A 15,755-nucleotide genomic window follows, 5' to 3' on the forward strand; every position below is an offset into this window, starting at 1 on the left:
CGGTAGCATGACCGGTTCGCTAACCGGTCCGGTTCTTAAGACCATGATTACGACACAAACTAGGAGTTGTTGAGTAAGAGAGGAATTAGCAGCCCTCGTCTCTATAAATACAGAACATTAATCCCTCGTAATTCAAATCAAGTTTCCATCTCAGATTATTCTTCAGCTAGTTTCTTTAGTTGCTTTTCATGGCATCCCGCGATATATTATCTGAAATATTATCAAGAACTGATTTGAAGACGATGAGAAAGTGTCGAATCCTGTCGAAGGAATGCAATGCTCTCACGTACGAATCCGGTTTTATGCAATCCCACATCGAGAGAACAGAGACATTGTGCGGATACTTGATTCAATACTGGAGTATGTTTCGTTTGTATTCAACTTTCGTTAGCAACGACGATCCAGGTAAAGATGATCGTAAACTGAGTTTCGATTTCTTACCCAAGAAACCCAATCTCGAAGTGGAGATTCTTGCAGTTGCCGATACAGGCTTAGTCTTTTGCAAAAGCCCAGATCCAAAAGAGCAGCATCAGCATTATATTTGTAAACCCACGACTCGGCAGTGGGAACTCATGCGGAGTCCAGATCGTTATTATACAGCGAGGAAGATCGCCGTGAGTGTGCTCAAATCAAATCCATTGTGTTTCAAAATCGTATGGGTATCGCATGATATAGAAGCCTCGGGTCATTGCAAAATCTTCGATTCGACTACTTGGACCTGGAAGCGATTGCATAATTTGAAGTTAGGTAAATACGAGTTCTTCGACTCGGCCGACGGAGTATCAACTCAAGGCAGGTGGCACTGGATCACACGCAGAACTACGTATAAAATACGATCTTTTCATCTGGATAAAGAGAGTTGGGAGTCGAATTCGGTGCCAAAATCGTGCAACTACACTGCTTCTTATTTGATCAAACTCGCCAAACTTGAAGGTAAGCTGGCAGTAATATCACAGAGACGAATAGATGCAGAGTTATTGGAGATATGGACCATGGATTCTTATAGAACAAAGTATTGGAGCAAAAAATATACTATCGGTTTTGGAGATCCAAAGAAAGGAATCGGCAGTTTCACAGCGATGTCGTTCTATAACGCCGATACTCTCCTGATGCTGGATGATGATAACAGAGCAATGTTTTATGATTTTAAGAAGGGTCAAATTACTCGACTCATAACACTTGATAAAGAATTTGAGTGTTTATGGTCGGTATCTTTTGTTCACACGGATTATGAGCCCATTCAGATGAGGAAGAAGCTTCTCTAGTAAGTTTTGTTTGGTTCTGTTTTATTTTACTGTATCTGTTTTGATTAGAACAAACAAGTATTTATTTTTTAATTTCAGTAATTTAGGAGTTTGTTTGAATTAATAATATTTTATAATTAGAAAAAAAAATCCTTTAGTAAAATATCCCTTTCTGAATTAAAATTTGTAATCCTGGTGAATGACAATAATAATTTGATTGAGTCTGCTCATCAAATCAAAAAATAATAGTAATTTTATTAAAATGCTCTACACAGACTGTGTTATATAATTAGAGAAATGAAGCATCAATTTCTCCAAAGTTTCTGGATAACATTTTCTTGCGAACAAATAACAAGGTCGCTTTATTCCATTCCACATGCAAGGTCCACTCAGCACTCTCTGCACATAAACAACATCATTATTCGCAAGTTTAACCATTCATTTCGACCTTAAGCATCATATTGACAGACAGTAAAAGATGAAAAAAGTAAATATTTTTACTAACCTTTGAATCACTTGTGAAATGTACGACGTCGTCAATGGACTGCAGAAAATACAGAACGATGAATATCTTTCTAAAAATCTCAACCAACGAAGACATGAAGCATAAACAAATGAACACGTCCGCGAATCATATATGTAATGTAACGGCGTTCCGTGAGATTCTTGAGGAACTCCAACGTGATATCCTCGGGCTTAAATGATTTAGGATGCCATCTCCGTTCAGACCAGTCCACGTACGTTACCGACCGATTTGCTATTCCATCGGGATCAATCATCTGTATGCAAGCATGCAAAAGTAAATTCTACATAAGAATCAAAGCAAGTAGTATAGATACAAGCAGAACAAAACAAGTCTGATGTACCGACGTTGAAAAAAGTTGGTAAGTAATGCTCGTCGGCATAGCAATTGCGGCCTTCCATATTCGGCTGTCACAACACACATAACATGCATAAATTTTCCGAAATGCCGTATATTTGACTTGTGGTTTGCATTATTCATAATACATACAATACTGACTGCAACAAAAAAGGTAACTCCATGAAGCAGATTACCTTGCAGTAATACCTAAACTTTGTGTAATATAGGCTGTCCGCCATGATTATTACAGCATGTTGTCGCTTCAACGAAAACCACTGAAATTAAATAAAACGGAAACTGGCTTATTAGCACCTCGGATTGCCACATTTATAATCACAGAAACGCTGTTTGTTTCATTTATGCAAAAAAAGAAAACCCCAAAATGTAGTTGACCACAATTGTCTATTGTTGGTTGCGAACCCGGATGCCCGATGGAAGATCCGGAATTTCTGTATATTGAATACCAAGCTCCAAGCTAACTACATATTCAACCGACAGCATTGTTCTAACTAATGTATGCCGACTAGAATGAATCCTGATAGGCAGACATAGATGCATACAAGAATTTCCCTACATATCAATACCATTTTTCTGGAATTGGTACATATGCTGGAAGCCACATTGTTATGGTAAAAGGATTTACCTGTGAACCTTTTTGAAAATCTTTCTTTTCAACTTCGGGCATCATATGCTCTGAATACCTCCCTGATCCATGCGGACCGAGATCCACAAAACTGACAAGAGGAAGAGATCAAATGTGGGATAAGTAGTTTCTATAAACTCAAAATTTACAACAACAAACGCAGAGGCTTTCAGCCTTTCACAGTACGTTACATGTGACGGGATAAAACGAAGAGTTCAGTGTTGGTTACCAGTCTATAAAGCTGACGTTAGTGAGCGTCAAGTAGTTGTAGACGTAATAAAAGTTCTGTAATGGTATGCAACTGTAAAAGAAGGTTTAAAGAAAGGTAGAGCCTCAGATAGCTACTTATCAGGAGAATGATAAGAAACGAAATCCTATACCTCAATTAACTTTCTGACAGCAACACAAACTGCTGGTTATCAGGGTCTGAAAGTGCGTGTGCCAACACTCTCTTCTCGGCATCAACCATGGAAATTTCCCCCCAAACCACCTGCATTTTTTAAAGCTGCTTTTCAGGCGGCACTATATAGTGATAATCAAGCATAAATTACAAGTGCACACCCTCTCAAAGTAGATTTCCATTACGAATCTCTCAGCATTTTGGATGCAAATTTTTCCATAGCTTAATGCCATAATCCTAAACATGATAAAATGCATGAAATGATTAATTCCACCTACCGATTCACTGTGAATGTCTCAACCCTTAAAATGCCGACTTGTGTGTACTGGCTTTTCTTTCGAAGCATGAACATAAATGGAGAACCTACCTTCATGGCCCTGCAGGAAAAGATCAAATGAATGTGAATAAGAGGTTGCATAACCATAACCAAGGCAAAGTGAAGACGATAAAATCTATGAATGATGAGCGAGCAACAAAATCACACCTGAAAGAACTTATCCCATAATGCCTCAAAAGGGAGTGGCCCTGGAGTAAGAAACAGGAAAGTGATTTTCGGATTGCTGGACTCGACGGGAGGTGTCCTTAGGATTTCACTAATTACAACCTGAGAGATTATCTCGCCATCAGTTAATTCCCTAGCGGGAACTTTCGGAGCCGGTGGCTGCTTCCAAAAAGTCAAAGTGTAGTCCGTGGAAGAGGAGATAAAGCAGGCGGCAGAAGTCGTCGGAGGGTAAACATATGCAGCAATCAAGAACAAGATCACGAAATTCACCAATACAATAATCCACACAGGCCTCTTTCTTGAACCAGACATGATGGGAATATCTTTTACATTTAGCTGCCAATGCCACGCATGAATTGCCTTCATCTACATTGAAGGCAACATTATCAGTATCTCAAAGCATCACCCACTTCCCTTAACTTTCCCATCTTATTGCTCTCTCTCCCCCCCCCCCCCACAAAAAAAAAACAACCGTTGACCGTTGACTTCAAAAAGAAACACCTTCACTGCATGCAATTAAGTGTTTAAAAAAAAAATCAGACCCTAAGCTGAAAAAAGGGCAAGTGGTGGACAAAGACATTATGAAATTAATGGATACCGGACAACAAACAAGTATGCTTCTCAGTCAACCTTAAAAAACATGTTTTAAATGTAAGGGCAGGGATCCCTACTGTTATCATCACTAACACACAGATACACACACAAATCATGTTAACAAAGCAGAGATTTGATAGTCAACTTCACCAATCTAAGAAGCTGATCGTCATGGGGGAAGACAATAAATTGAGGGTTTGCAGATGTGATTGAAATGCAATGGTATTGAACAATAAATGCAGAAAAGGAAGAAACAGATGAAGTAACAGAGATCAAACTAGTATTATGAACTCAAGGGGATGAATAAAAGTGATGAAAAAGAAAGAACCCGCAGCAACTAAGTGATGGAAAGTACCTTGAATCTGGGAATGGGCTGTAATGAGAAGAGTGGATGAGTTGAGAGATGCAAAGAGAGTGAGAGATCCAGATCCTGTAGTAGCAATGGCAATCTAAAAAAGGTCTCAAGGAAGTAGAGAGAACCCCTAAAAAAACTCATTTTTTATTTGAAAAACAAAAACAATGACTTTCTTTCCAGTCGTGCAAGGTTCCCAGTTTGTCCAAAGTTTCCGACCATGGTTTTTAAAACCGGATCGGTTAGCGAACTGGTCATACTATCGATTTATTAGTTTAACCGGTCAAATCGGTCTGACCGGTCGGAAAAATCAGACGACGTAATAATTATTTAAAAAAAATTAAATAAAAATACTAAAAATATTTAATAAAAAATAATTTTTTATATCACAAGTCATATTCAAAGCAAGTCATAACATATATAAGTTAAAAACTATAAAATCAAGTGAAACAAAATGATTCAAATTAACTACAACATAATATTTAAAGTAAAACATATTAAATAATAAATATAATTATATAACTATAATTAAAAAATAAATTTGGGGTTAAAAAAATCATAACAAAATGATATTGTTTAGTTTAATTTTTTTTAAAAACAATCTCACATGGCTAAGAAACATAGAAGAGCATCCCAAAAGTCTAAAGAGAAAATATAAGAACAAAACAATCTCACATTGCTAAGAAACATAGAAGCGCATCACAACTAACTTCTATAAATAATAGAGGTAATTTGACATTCAAAATCATCGAGCCTTTTGGTGAGCATTGAGTGAACTATTTTTTCACTTCAATCAAGCTCGAATTTTAGGTTTCAATCGAGCTTCTAATTTTTTTTTGAGTTTAAGTTTTAATATTATATTTCGAGTTTGAGTTGAACTTAATAATTTTTAGCTTGTGAGTTTGAGTTGAGTTGAGCTTACTTTTAAAGTTTTCAAGTTCGAGTCGAGCTCAGCAATACTCGAGTTCGACTTGGCTCGTTTAACAAACGACGTTGTTTGGTTTAATTTTTTTTTTAAAAAAACGAAAATCCCGGTTTTTCCCGGTTTTTTTCAGTTTTCAGCCGATCCGGTTCGAACGGTTTAGCGATTCTGACCGGTTCACTAATAGCGGTTCAACCGGTTTAAATTGAACCAGACTAAACAACGATTCCCGATTGAACCGACTGATCCGATTCGATTTTCAAAACAGAGTTTCCAACTTACAGAAAATGCATCATTTCAACCTACAGTTTTTTATACTTGATTGGCCATTTGATTTTAATATTTCTTTCTCTTACTAAATTTGGTACATTTTAAATTTTTATAGTAAAATTTTGAAAACTGAATTTATTATTATATGGAATATATTGCAAATTTTATAACTGAAATAATTTTTAAATATTTATTGATGGATCAAGTGTGACTTGTGTACTGTTAGTGCTTTATCCTTCTAATTTAGTGAAAGAATCGTAGCTGATAAGAAAATGTTAATTAAATGATGTTTCCTTGTATGGGAGAAATGATCACGAGGGAGAGGTAGAATGTAGGAGGATGGTCCTATTTTTTTTTTTTGCCTTAACTGATTTAGAGTGATATTTGATATTTGTATGGTTATGATGTCTCTTTGTAGGTCAACATATTAGACTAGTCTGATAGTCAATTTTTGAATTTTATTTTAACGAATAATGTGGACCTATCTAAAATTTTATTTGCGTGTTGTAGTTAATAATAAATCTGTGTCCAGGGAATGTAGTCTAATCGAAAATTTTGTTGGGTGGGGGGAGAAATCTCCAAAAAAAAATCATCTTAAGAGTTATATTAAAATTATTTATAAATTTTATGTAATTAAAATATTTAAATATTACTAATAGAAGAAATAAAAAGTAAAATAAAAATCAATCGTATAGTTCTGTTCAAAATAAACTCGGTGCATATTAGTTGGGCTAATAGCGATTGAAGACGGGCCTTCTTCTTCGATTCTTGCTTTTCTTCTGTAATTTCTAGGGATTCTTTAGAGGGTTTTTTGTGTGGTCATGGAGGTTGAGGGTGCCTCTGACTGGAGGAAGCTTTTCTCGGTGGGGAATGAACAGGAGTTAAATTTCTTCCTTCCTTCGATGATCGAGAGTTCCTGCGTAGTGAAGCCACCTCGCTACGTGTTTGAGGAGGGAATCTTGGAATGGAGGTACGCCTTGGTTGGCTAATTCATTGATTCAGCCCCGAACTTTGCTTCTATTCAGAAGATTGTTAGCCTATTATGGGGGAAACAGTCTCCGGTGAAGGTGAGTCAAGCTGGACCAAATCTTTTTGTTTTCTCATTTGTTAATTCTTCGTCTAGGGACTGAGTTTCAGAGAACGGTCCTTGGCACGTTCAACATAAATCAATTTGTCTTCGGAAATGGGAACCTAACTTGAAGGAGCTGAGTTTTGATTTACATTGTATGCCTATTTGGATTCATTTGTATAATGTTCCATTGGAGCTATTTTCGAAGAAAGGGCTAAGATACGTAGCTAGTGCAATTGGTAAGCCACTCCATATGGATTCGATTACCGTAAATAAGGAAATGTTGGAATATGCACGAGTCTGTGTAGAGATTTCGGCTGGGTCTCAAATCCCAAACTACATAGATGTGATATTATGTGATGAGTCAATAGCCAAGGTTAAAGTCTATGTTCCTTGGCTGCCTAACTCTGGCTGTCTAACACTTGCGTTAACTGTGGTCGTTTTGGGCATTCGATGAAATATTTTCCTCAAGGGAAGAAAGTTGAGCAGATCTGGAGAGTCAAAAGGCCTACTCAAGTTGCTTCTAAGGGTGAGACTTTGAACGCTTTGGGATCTGTAGGTTCGAAGGATGGTGCCTCGACTGCTCTTGTATACCTGAATGGCATTTCTATTTCTGCTAGTGCTAATATGGTAAATAAGTCTTCCGGTTCTGGTAATGCTTTGATTTATACTATTGATGAGGCTTGTGCCAGTCTCCCGGTTGTTGCTCTAAATCCTAAAGGGGGTTGTTCTGGGACCTCAGTTGTTAATAAGGTGCCAGTTGGGGTTTACAGCGGAAGCTTGGTTGATAGTTCAGCGCCTGTTGAGATCCGTCCTGAGAATGTTGCAGGGATTGGCGAGGATTGGCCAAGGGTTTAAACAACCTGAACTCCCTATACATGCTATTGATCGCCATGCAAAGAGAGGCAGGGGCAGGCCTGCTAAAGCTGATAAATCTGTGGGAGGTGGGTCTAAAAACAAATTTGACGTCCTAAGCTTGATTGACCCTGACAGTTTGATTGGGATCCCTCCTGTTGACTCTGGTAAGAAACAGAGAGGGGATGCTTTGGGTGTTGCAAAGATTGTGCAAGAACTGAAACTAAAAAAGAAAGAACATGTTGAAAAGGTTAAAAGAGCAGAGGAAAGGGGCGGTGGCTCATCTACAATTTTATTATGCTAATATGCTTCTGGAATATTAGGGGATTCAATAGTCCCCTAAAGCAAAGCATTGTGCTAAAATGGGCAAAAAGGTTTCACATTAATATTCTCTGTCTTCTGGAGACTAGAGTCAAGGAGGCTAATGCTGCTGATATTTTTTCTAAGAAGTTTGAGGGCTGGAATTTCTGTTGTAATTACTCCCATGCTGAGAATGGTCGAATCTGAGTTTTATGGCAATGAAGTTTGGACTGTTTCATCTGTTTTATTTTCGAGCAGTGTATCACCTTCAAAGGCACCTTCAATGGTTTATCTTTTTTCATTCCCGCGGTGTATGGTTCCAATGATGGCATAACCCGTAGGCAACTCTGGTCGCAACTTGGTAGTATAGATAGCTTTGTGGGTGATGCAGCCTGGTTGGTAGGGGCGACTTCAATGTCATTTAAAAAAATAGAGAAAAGTTCTAATCCTATCAGCTCTAGCACTAGCAGTGACATCCTCGAGTTTCAGAAGTGTGTTGAGGACCTGGGAATCTTTTATCACCAATTTATTGGCCCACTTTACACCTGGTCTAACAAGCAGCAAGACTCTTTCCTTTCCCGCAAACTAGACCGTGTTATGGTTAATCATTGTTGGTTTGAGGCTTTCCCATCCTCTGAAGTTGAGTTTCAAGTGCTTGTGGAGTCTGATCACAGTTCAGCCTTAGTCTGGCTGCACAAGGAAGCTGCTACAAATAAACCGAAGCCATTCAAGTTCTTTAATTTTTGGGCTATGCACCCAGATTTTTTATCCATTGTTAGTGATTCGTGGCAGGCACCAGCTATTAGGAACCCAACTCATTTTCTGTTCTTAAAGCTAAAGCGGTTAAAGAGTTATCTTAAGATCCTAAATAGAGCTCACTTTTCTGATATTTCGGGGCGAGTTTTTGTGTAAAAGGGAAGAATTGAGGGCTATTCAGCTTGCCAATTTGGATGTTGTTACTGCTTGTAGCCTCATGATTGATGAACTTAAGATTGAGGATGAGTTAAGAGGCCTTGAACAAATGGATCTTCTTTTCTATAAACAAAAAACAAAGGCTGACTGGATTAGAGAAGGTGATCAGGGCACCCGGTTTTTTCACTCCATGGTGGCTAGCAAGAGGATGAACAACACCATTAGAGTCTTTTTTAATCAAGAAGGTGTTAGACTTAGAACCTTTGATGATATGTCTAATGAGGCTATTAACTTATTTAAAAAGCAATTAGGGGTGATCGATCCTGAGGTCAATTGCTGTAATGTCACCACTGTAAAGGAGCTTCTGGGCTATTCCCTTCCCGAGGGTGCTTCTGAGGCTTTAATCAAAGAGATATATGATGTTGAGATCAAAGATGCTTTATGGGGACAAGGGGATAATAAAACCCCCGGTCCTGATGGATACAACTCATTCTTTTTTAAACGGACATGGTATATTGTGGGAAATGACTTCTTGGCAGCAATCAGGTATTGCTTCACTAACTCATTCATGCTCCCTTCCTTCAATGCTACAGCTGTTGTGCTTGTCCCAAAGGTTCCTAATCCTAGTATGATCAAAGACTTTAGGCTTATTTCTTGTTGTTCTATCATATATAAGATTGTTACTAAAATTCTAGTGAACCGACTGTCTGTTGTCTTTCCTAGCATGATTTCAATGAACCAATCTGCTTTTGTGAAAGGGAGAAGCATAATTGATAATACCCTACTTGCTCAAGAACTTGTTCGGGTTATTCTAGGAAGAAAATTTCTCTAAGATGTGCTCTCAAAATTAATTTGCAGAAGGCTTTCGATTCCTTAAACTGGGATTTTGTGAGAATTGTTTTGCATGCTCTCGGATTACCTGAGAAATTCATAGGCTGGATTTTGGCTTGTATTACTAATCCAAGCTACTCCATTGTTTTCAATGGTACTCTTGTTGGCTATTTCAAAGGGGCTAGAGGTGTTAGACAGGGTGATCCCTTCTCTCTTTATATTTTTGTCTTAGCCATGAACATTTTATCGAGCCTTCTTAATATAGCTGCTAAGAATGGAGTGTTCAGCTATCATCCTAAGTGTAAAAAGGTTGGGCTCACTCACATGTGCTTCGCTGATGATTTGCTAATATTCTGTAAAGGCTCTCTGGACTCTGTAATTGGTGTACAAACTATTCTTGACTCTTTCTACTCTATGTCTGGACTAAAATTAAATGCTAGTAAGTGTGAAATATTCTATGCTGGGATTTCTGCTGAACAATGTGCTGCCATCAAGGAGTTAACAGGTTTCAAACTGGGTAATCTCCCTTTTCATTACCTGGGTGTTCCACTGGTAACTAGGAAACTCACTATTAAGGACTGCCAAAGCTTAATTGACAAGATAAGGGAAAAGCTAAATTTGTGGGCCAATAAACACCTTAGCTTTACAAGGAGGCTTCAATTGATCCGTGCTGTTCTCTTCAGCATGGCAAATTTCTGGTGCATGCAGCTCGTTCTTCCTAAAGAGATAATCAACTCTATTGAGCAGTTATGTTCCAGATTCTTCTGGAAAGGGTCTGACTTACCTGTAAGAGGCGCTTGTGTCAGCTGGAAAAAGGTCTGTACATTGAAGTCAGAAGGTAGCCTAGGCGTCCAAGACGTAGGCGAATGGAATAAACCTTATCAAAAAATTATTAGCCAGTGAGGGCTCTCTCTGGGTGGCCTGGATGTGTGCCTATGTGATCGGGGATGTAGACTTCTGGCAGATGAGAATTCCTGCAAATATAAGCTGGTCATTCAAGTACATCATGAAAATCAGACCTACTGTTATTCATCTCTTTGTTGGCCCAATCTAGAACCGAAGTGTTAGAAGTATTCGGGATGACTTGCACACCAATATCCCCAAAGTCTCTTGGTAGCATCTTGTTTGGTTTCCTGGGCGTATCCCTAAACACATCATTATAGTATGGATGGCCATTCTTAATCGTCTCCCTACTCGTGTTAGGCTCCTTAGTATGGGCTTAAATATCGAGAATGATAAATGTCTAATGTGTGGTGTTGTGGCTGAATGCAGAGACCACCTGTTCTTTGGCTGTAATTTTGCTAAAGACTTATGGGGAGCTACTCTTACTTTATGTGGTCTATATAGAGGCGTCAGAGGCTGGGATAGTGAACTGACTTGGGTAATCTGTTGCCTTAAGGGCAAGTCCCTTATTGTAAGAATTCTTCGACTTGCCTGGCAGGCCATGTCTATTGCATTTGGAGGGAAAGGAATTGCAGGCTCTATGGGGGCTGTGCTCGCCCAATGGATGCACTACTGCATGTTATCAAAGCTGTCGTTCGGATTCGGTTGATGGGATGCAATATTAGCAGTTTCGACCCACGTAATGCAACTCTTTGTGCTAGTTGGGGTATCACATAGTGGGAGTTCGGTTACTTTGCTACTCTTACTGTATTTGCAGTTTTGTCTTTATTGGTTGCTGATTATGTATCCTTGTTTATTGTATTTTATAAACTGTAGCAGTTTTCTGCTTCTTGGGTAATGAAAAAGAATTATCCAAATAAAAAAATAAATCTCATCCGTTGATATATGAACTAGATGGATTTAAAGTTCAATTAAAGGTAAACAGATATAAAGGGGAGTAAATAAAGTACACATGGTGCCGTTTATGGAAGAATCTTTGGTATCGGCCATACCAGGGGAAAAAAGGTGTTGAAAAACAAACTATGGTTGGGCATAACAGAGCAGAGATCTTTGTAGAGTTCTAGAAACGCAAGCCACGCGCCCGTAGAGGAACGCTAATGGTGTTGGTGGGTCATATACTCGCACATTGCAAGCATATATTCGCCGCATTAGTGTGCAATCTATATTTATTTTTAAGGGACTAATTTAATTTACATCAAAAAATAATTATATATCAATTAAATTATAAAATTATTAATATATTATTTTCGATGAATATGAATATATTACACCAAAACCCTTAAAACAAGGACATTTACAAAACCACACAGCAAGCCGATAAACAGAGACCAGCCAAACCTAAACATCTATCTTCCAGTTAGTACAAAGAGAACCATTAACATTTCCATCCCTTCTGACATTTTTACCCCTCAGACTAAAGCGGATGGACTCCTTAACCGGCGTCACAACATCATCAGCAATATGATCAAGTATTGCTGAAGCTACCTTCTAGTATGCTCCCTTCAAATCGCAGCAATACAACCATTTTACTCCAGCTTGAGTATTAGCGACAACAGTGGTTTCCCTCGCAATCTGAAATTAAACCAAACTGACTCCAAGTCCTAACTCATAGCATTCCTACTCAACAAATAATCTTTCAAAATACCACCCCAAACAATTCTAGAAATAAACAAATGATCAAGCAGAAGTATGCCTCGAGTGCTACACAAATCTCTCCCAAATAACGTTATCGCTCTTCAAACGGATCTGGCAAACGAGAACAATAGAAAATAAAGAACTTCCCAATAAGTCCTGGATCATAGCAATCTTATCTCGAAGGCTAACCTTAGTAGGCAATCTATCTAGTAGGAAATCTAACCTTAGTAGTCAAATGAGTCTAATTTTAGTAGGTAATCTACCTAGGACCACCATCCAAACAATGACGGAGTTTCAAAGAATGTACCCCGAGTGGCACACCAATCTCTCCCAAATAATCTTATCGCTTTTCAAGAGAACCTCATGCCAAATGAGGCCAATGGAAAATAAAGAACTTCCCAACAAATCCTGGATCATAGCAACCTTATCTCGAAGGTAGAACAAGCTATGCCACGTCCAACTGCAACATTGAGCACTTCGATTTGCTAAAAAGATCGCTCTTTGAGGACATAAGTGTGAATTGAGGCAATCCAAATGGATCTGTCCTTGAGGAGGAGTCTCTTGATAAAAAAGATTTCACTCGCTTGATTCCATGTCAAAAGATCTTTGACATATCCGTATGATATTTTCGTATCCACTACTTACCCACCACTCACAATTGGTAAAATTTTTAAATTCACATCCGTCCACGCGGATACATTCTTAACTCTATCCCCACACCCATTAACTAATTGGATATCCACCGTCCATCTTGTACACGTATGTACTCGTCCATACTCATCAATTCGAGGTAGGAGAAACGACTGACTTTAATTTTAAACAAGTTTGTCATAATATTTGGTTACATTTCATGGCATGTCTTATAAAAATCTTAATATTTACAAAATAATCTTTAGAATTATACCTAAATTCATAATGGTCCAAATTTTATATAGTGGATAGTTAGTGAACGGACGGATATGGGGCATGCGGATGCAGGGCGGGTAAGATCTTAAACCCATCACTTACCCATTACCCATAACGAGTATTACTTTTTACATCTACATCCACCCACTACTCACTAAACTTGTACTCATATCCACTCCAATTTGTGCGAATACGGTACAAAATTCATAAAATTGTATTCGTTTATCATCCCTCGTCTGCCATTCCTACATACGAGAGTTATCTCACTCGTTAACTCTACAGCCTAGTCGAGATTGTCGCAATAAGAGATCCCTAACGAAGAGCCTCCTCGTAACTAGGAAAATACCTAAATACCTCACAGGCAAGTCACCACACTTAATTCATGTAGCAACAACAATAAGCAGCATGTTAGCACCATTAAAACTTAAAGAGAAAATATCTGGCTTTGTCTAATTCTTTCATAGACTTTAGAACCTCAAAAGCAATTTAATAGCATCCCACGCCCCCAACAACATAATCCACTTTACCCTTAGCAAACACCAATAAATCATCCGCAAAGCAAAAGACTAATAAGACAGATTTGCGGCACTTAGGGTGATAATTGAACACCCCATACTCAACCGCTTTATCCGAGAGTCACGAAAGAAGGTTCATCGCTTTCTTTAATCTATTTTTGTTTTAAAAGATAATGATTTATATAAAGGTGTTTTTATATTTTCACATTCCTATTAATCTTTGAATATAATCAATTTTATCTTTATTTATTACAAATTACAAATTATAGTTTTTAATACTATCATCAATATACGATCAACTGTCCAACATGAAGATCATATTGTTTTGTACTATATTAAGTAATTCTTTTATCACTTTATTCTCTCTCCTCATTTTGGTTAATAAACTAGATTTGTTCTGCTTTATTAAAAATTGTATTATTGTAAAACTTTATATTTGATTTAATGGATTAAATTATATAATTCTATAAATTATAAAGAATTAAAATTTTAATATATCATTAAAAATAAGTGAAATAAATTCAATTTTAAAATTTTATTATCAAATGTCACCATCTCAATCGTCTTCTTCTTAAGAACCCTACATAAAGAACAACATTGAAAACAAAAAAGGGTGAAATGTGCTTAGGCTTACTATAAGTACAGCTTCATCAATAAATCTCAGCAAGACTGAAGAGCAAAAGCAATATTTACTATCCGAGCAGTGTAACGCCTTCATTGCCATGATGATCTAAGGCAACGAGGCTGCCTGAATTACTACTCGAGGTTATATACATATATAAAGAGATATATCAACTCGACCATTAAAATCTACTACATAGATATACATCATAGCAAAAATTTGAGATCGAAATTGAATATTTTTTAGTCTGGCGAACTGCATTCATCTCCCTGGCAGATGAAGATACTCATTTTTTTCATTTGAATATTATTTATATTATTATTATTATAATTATAATTATTATTATTATTATTTTATTATTAATAAATATTATTACAGGCCCAAATACATTACGAGCCCAACCCAGATACATCAGGCCCAACAGTAACCCAGATCCAGATGGCCCAGCTAACCCTAAAACCAGATTAGGGTTTCCATTTCAATACCCTAGCCGCCTCAGCATCACAGCTCTTGGATCTGAGAGATCCAACGTCCCACACGCATCCAGAACAAACCCTAGGGTGATGATACCCTAGGGACCACGCGGCCGCCGTTCGTCAACCTTTGTTACCACGCTGCCACGACGCCAACCGAAGGATCCAGAAGGCCTAGCCAAAGCCGCACACGTCGCCCTCAACGGTGAGTCACCACTGGAAGTTCGGTGACTCACCAAGCTTTAATCTTTTACCCAGTCCGAAGAAGATACCGGCGAGGCTTATAAAAGTCGACCACCTGCAAACAAGAGAAAAACAGAGGGCAAGAACAGAGAGCACAGAAAGAAGGCCAGAGAACACAGCAACCAAACCATCAAAAGATCGAAACAAAAATTGAGAGAAGCCTTACCGAAGAAGCTGCGACGCCACCGGAGTTCATAGGCCGCCGTAGAAGCAAAATACTGAAGGTATTTTTCTTAGATCTAGGCAAATACGGGACGTTTTAAGGAAAACTAAGGTCAAAGTTTAAGGGCTTAAGGGTTTAGGGTTTGAGGTTTGAGGTTTGGGGCTTAAATACCCCTCCCCGAACGACGTCGTTTTGGGGAGGGGTCTATGTGTAATTAATTAAAAGTTAAATCCCGTCCTCAGTCTATCAGTTTTGTAATTTTATATTTTAGTCACTGAATCAAATTTATGATCTTTTTAATTTGATCTCTTAATTTTATTTAATTTATAATTTAGTCATTAACATAAAATATATATTTTAATTAAAATAACCGATTTAGTCCTCGTAACTTTATTAATTAATATTTTAAACACCAAATAACATGTTTTAATTTCTTTTAATTTGATATACGAATTTGATATAATTTTAATCTAGTTACTAAATTAATAAAGGGGTAGAATAGCATGTTTAGCCACTGAAATTTTAAATAATTAATTACG

General features: G+C 37.7%; 2 protein-coding genes, 1 non-coding gene and 1 pseudogene across 3 annotated transcripts; 2 read left to right on the top strand and 2 right to left on the bottom strand.

Annotated features, from left to right (window-relative positions):
* Nucleotides 1-242: 242 nt before the first annotated feature.
* Nucleotides 243-1,265, top strand: LOC120181867 (F-box protein At5g49610-like). Its single transcript, XM_039186908.1, has one exon. The coding sequence runs from the start codon at nt 243-245 to the stop codon at nt 1,263-1,265; it is 1,023 nt and encodes a 340-aa protein (XP_039042839.1).
* Nucleotides 1,266-1,511: 246 nt separating this feature from the next.
* Nucleotides 1,512-4,085, bottom strand: LOC120181868 (annotated as a pseudogene).
* Nucleotides 4,086-7,311: 3,226 nt separating this feature from the next.
* Nucleotides 7,312-11,308, top strand: LOC120181870. Its single transcript, XM_039186909.1, has 7 exons — nt 7,312-7,641; nt 7,688-7,963; nt 8,272-8,855; nt 8,929-9,730; nt 9,784-10,572; nt 10,721-10,755; nt 11,029-11,308. The coding sequence occupies exons 1-7, from the start codon at nt 7,312-7,314 to the stop codon at nt 11,306-11,308; spliced, it is 3,096 nt and encodes a 1,031-aa protein (XP_039042840.1).
* A 3,024-nt stretch (nt 11,309-14,332) lies between these two features.
* On the bottom strand, nt 14,333-14,465 carry LOC120181872. Its single transcript, XR_005521787.1, has one exon. It is a non-coding gene; the product is annotated as a small nucleolar RNA snoR77 (small nucleolar RNA).
* Nucleotides 14,466-15,755: the final 1,290 nt, after the last annotated feature.

The sequence above is a fragment of the Hibiscus syriacus genome, unplaced genomic scaffold (genome assembly GCF_006381635.1).
Source record: "Hibiscus syriacus cultivar Baekdansim isolate YM2019G1 unplaced genomic scaffold, ASM638163v2 tig00112540_pilon, whole genome shotgun sequence".
Taxonomy (NCBI): Eukaryota; Viridiplantae; Streptophyta; class Magnoliopsida; order Malvales; family Malvaceae; genus Hibiscus; species Hibiscus syriacus.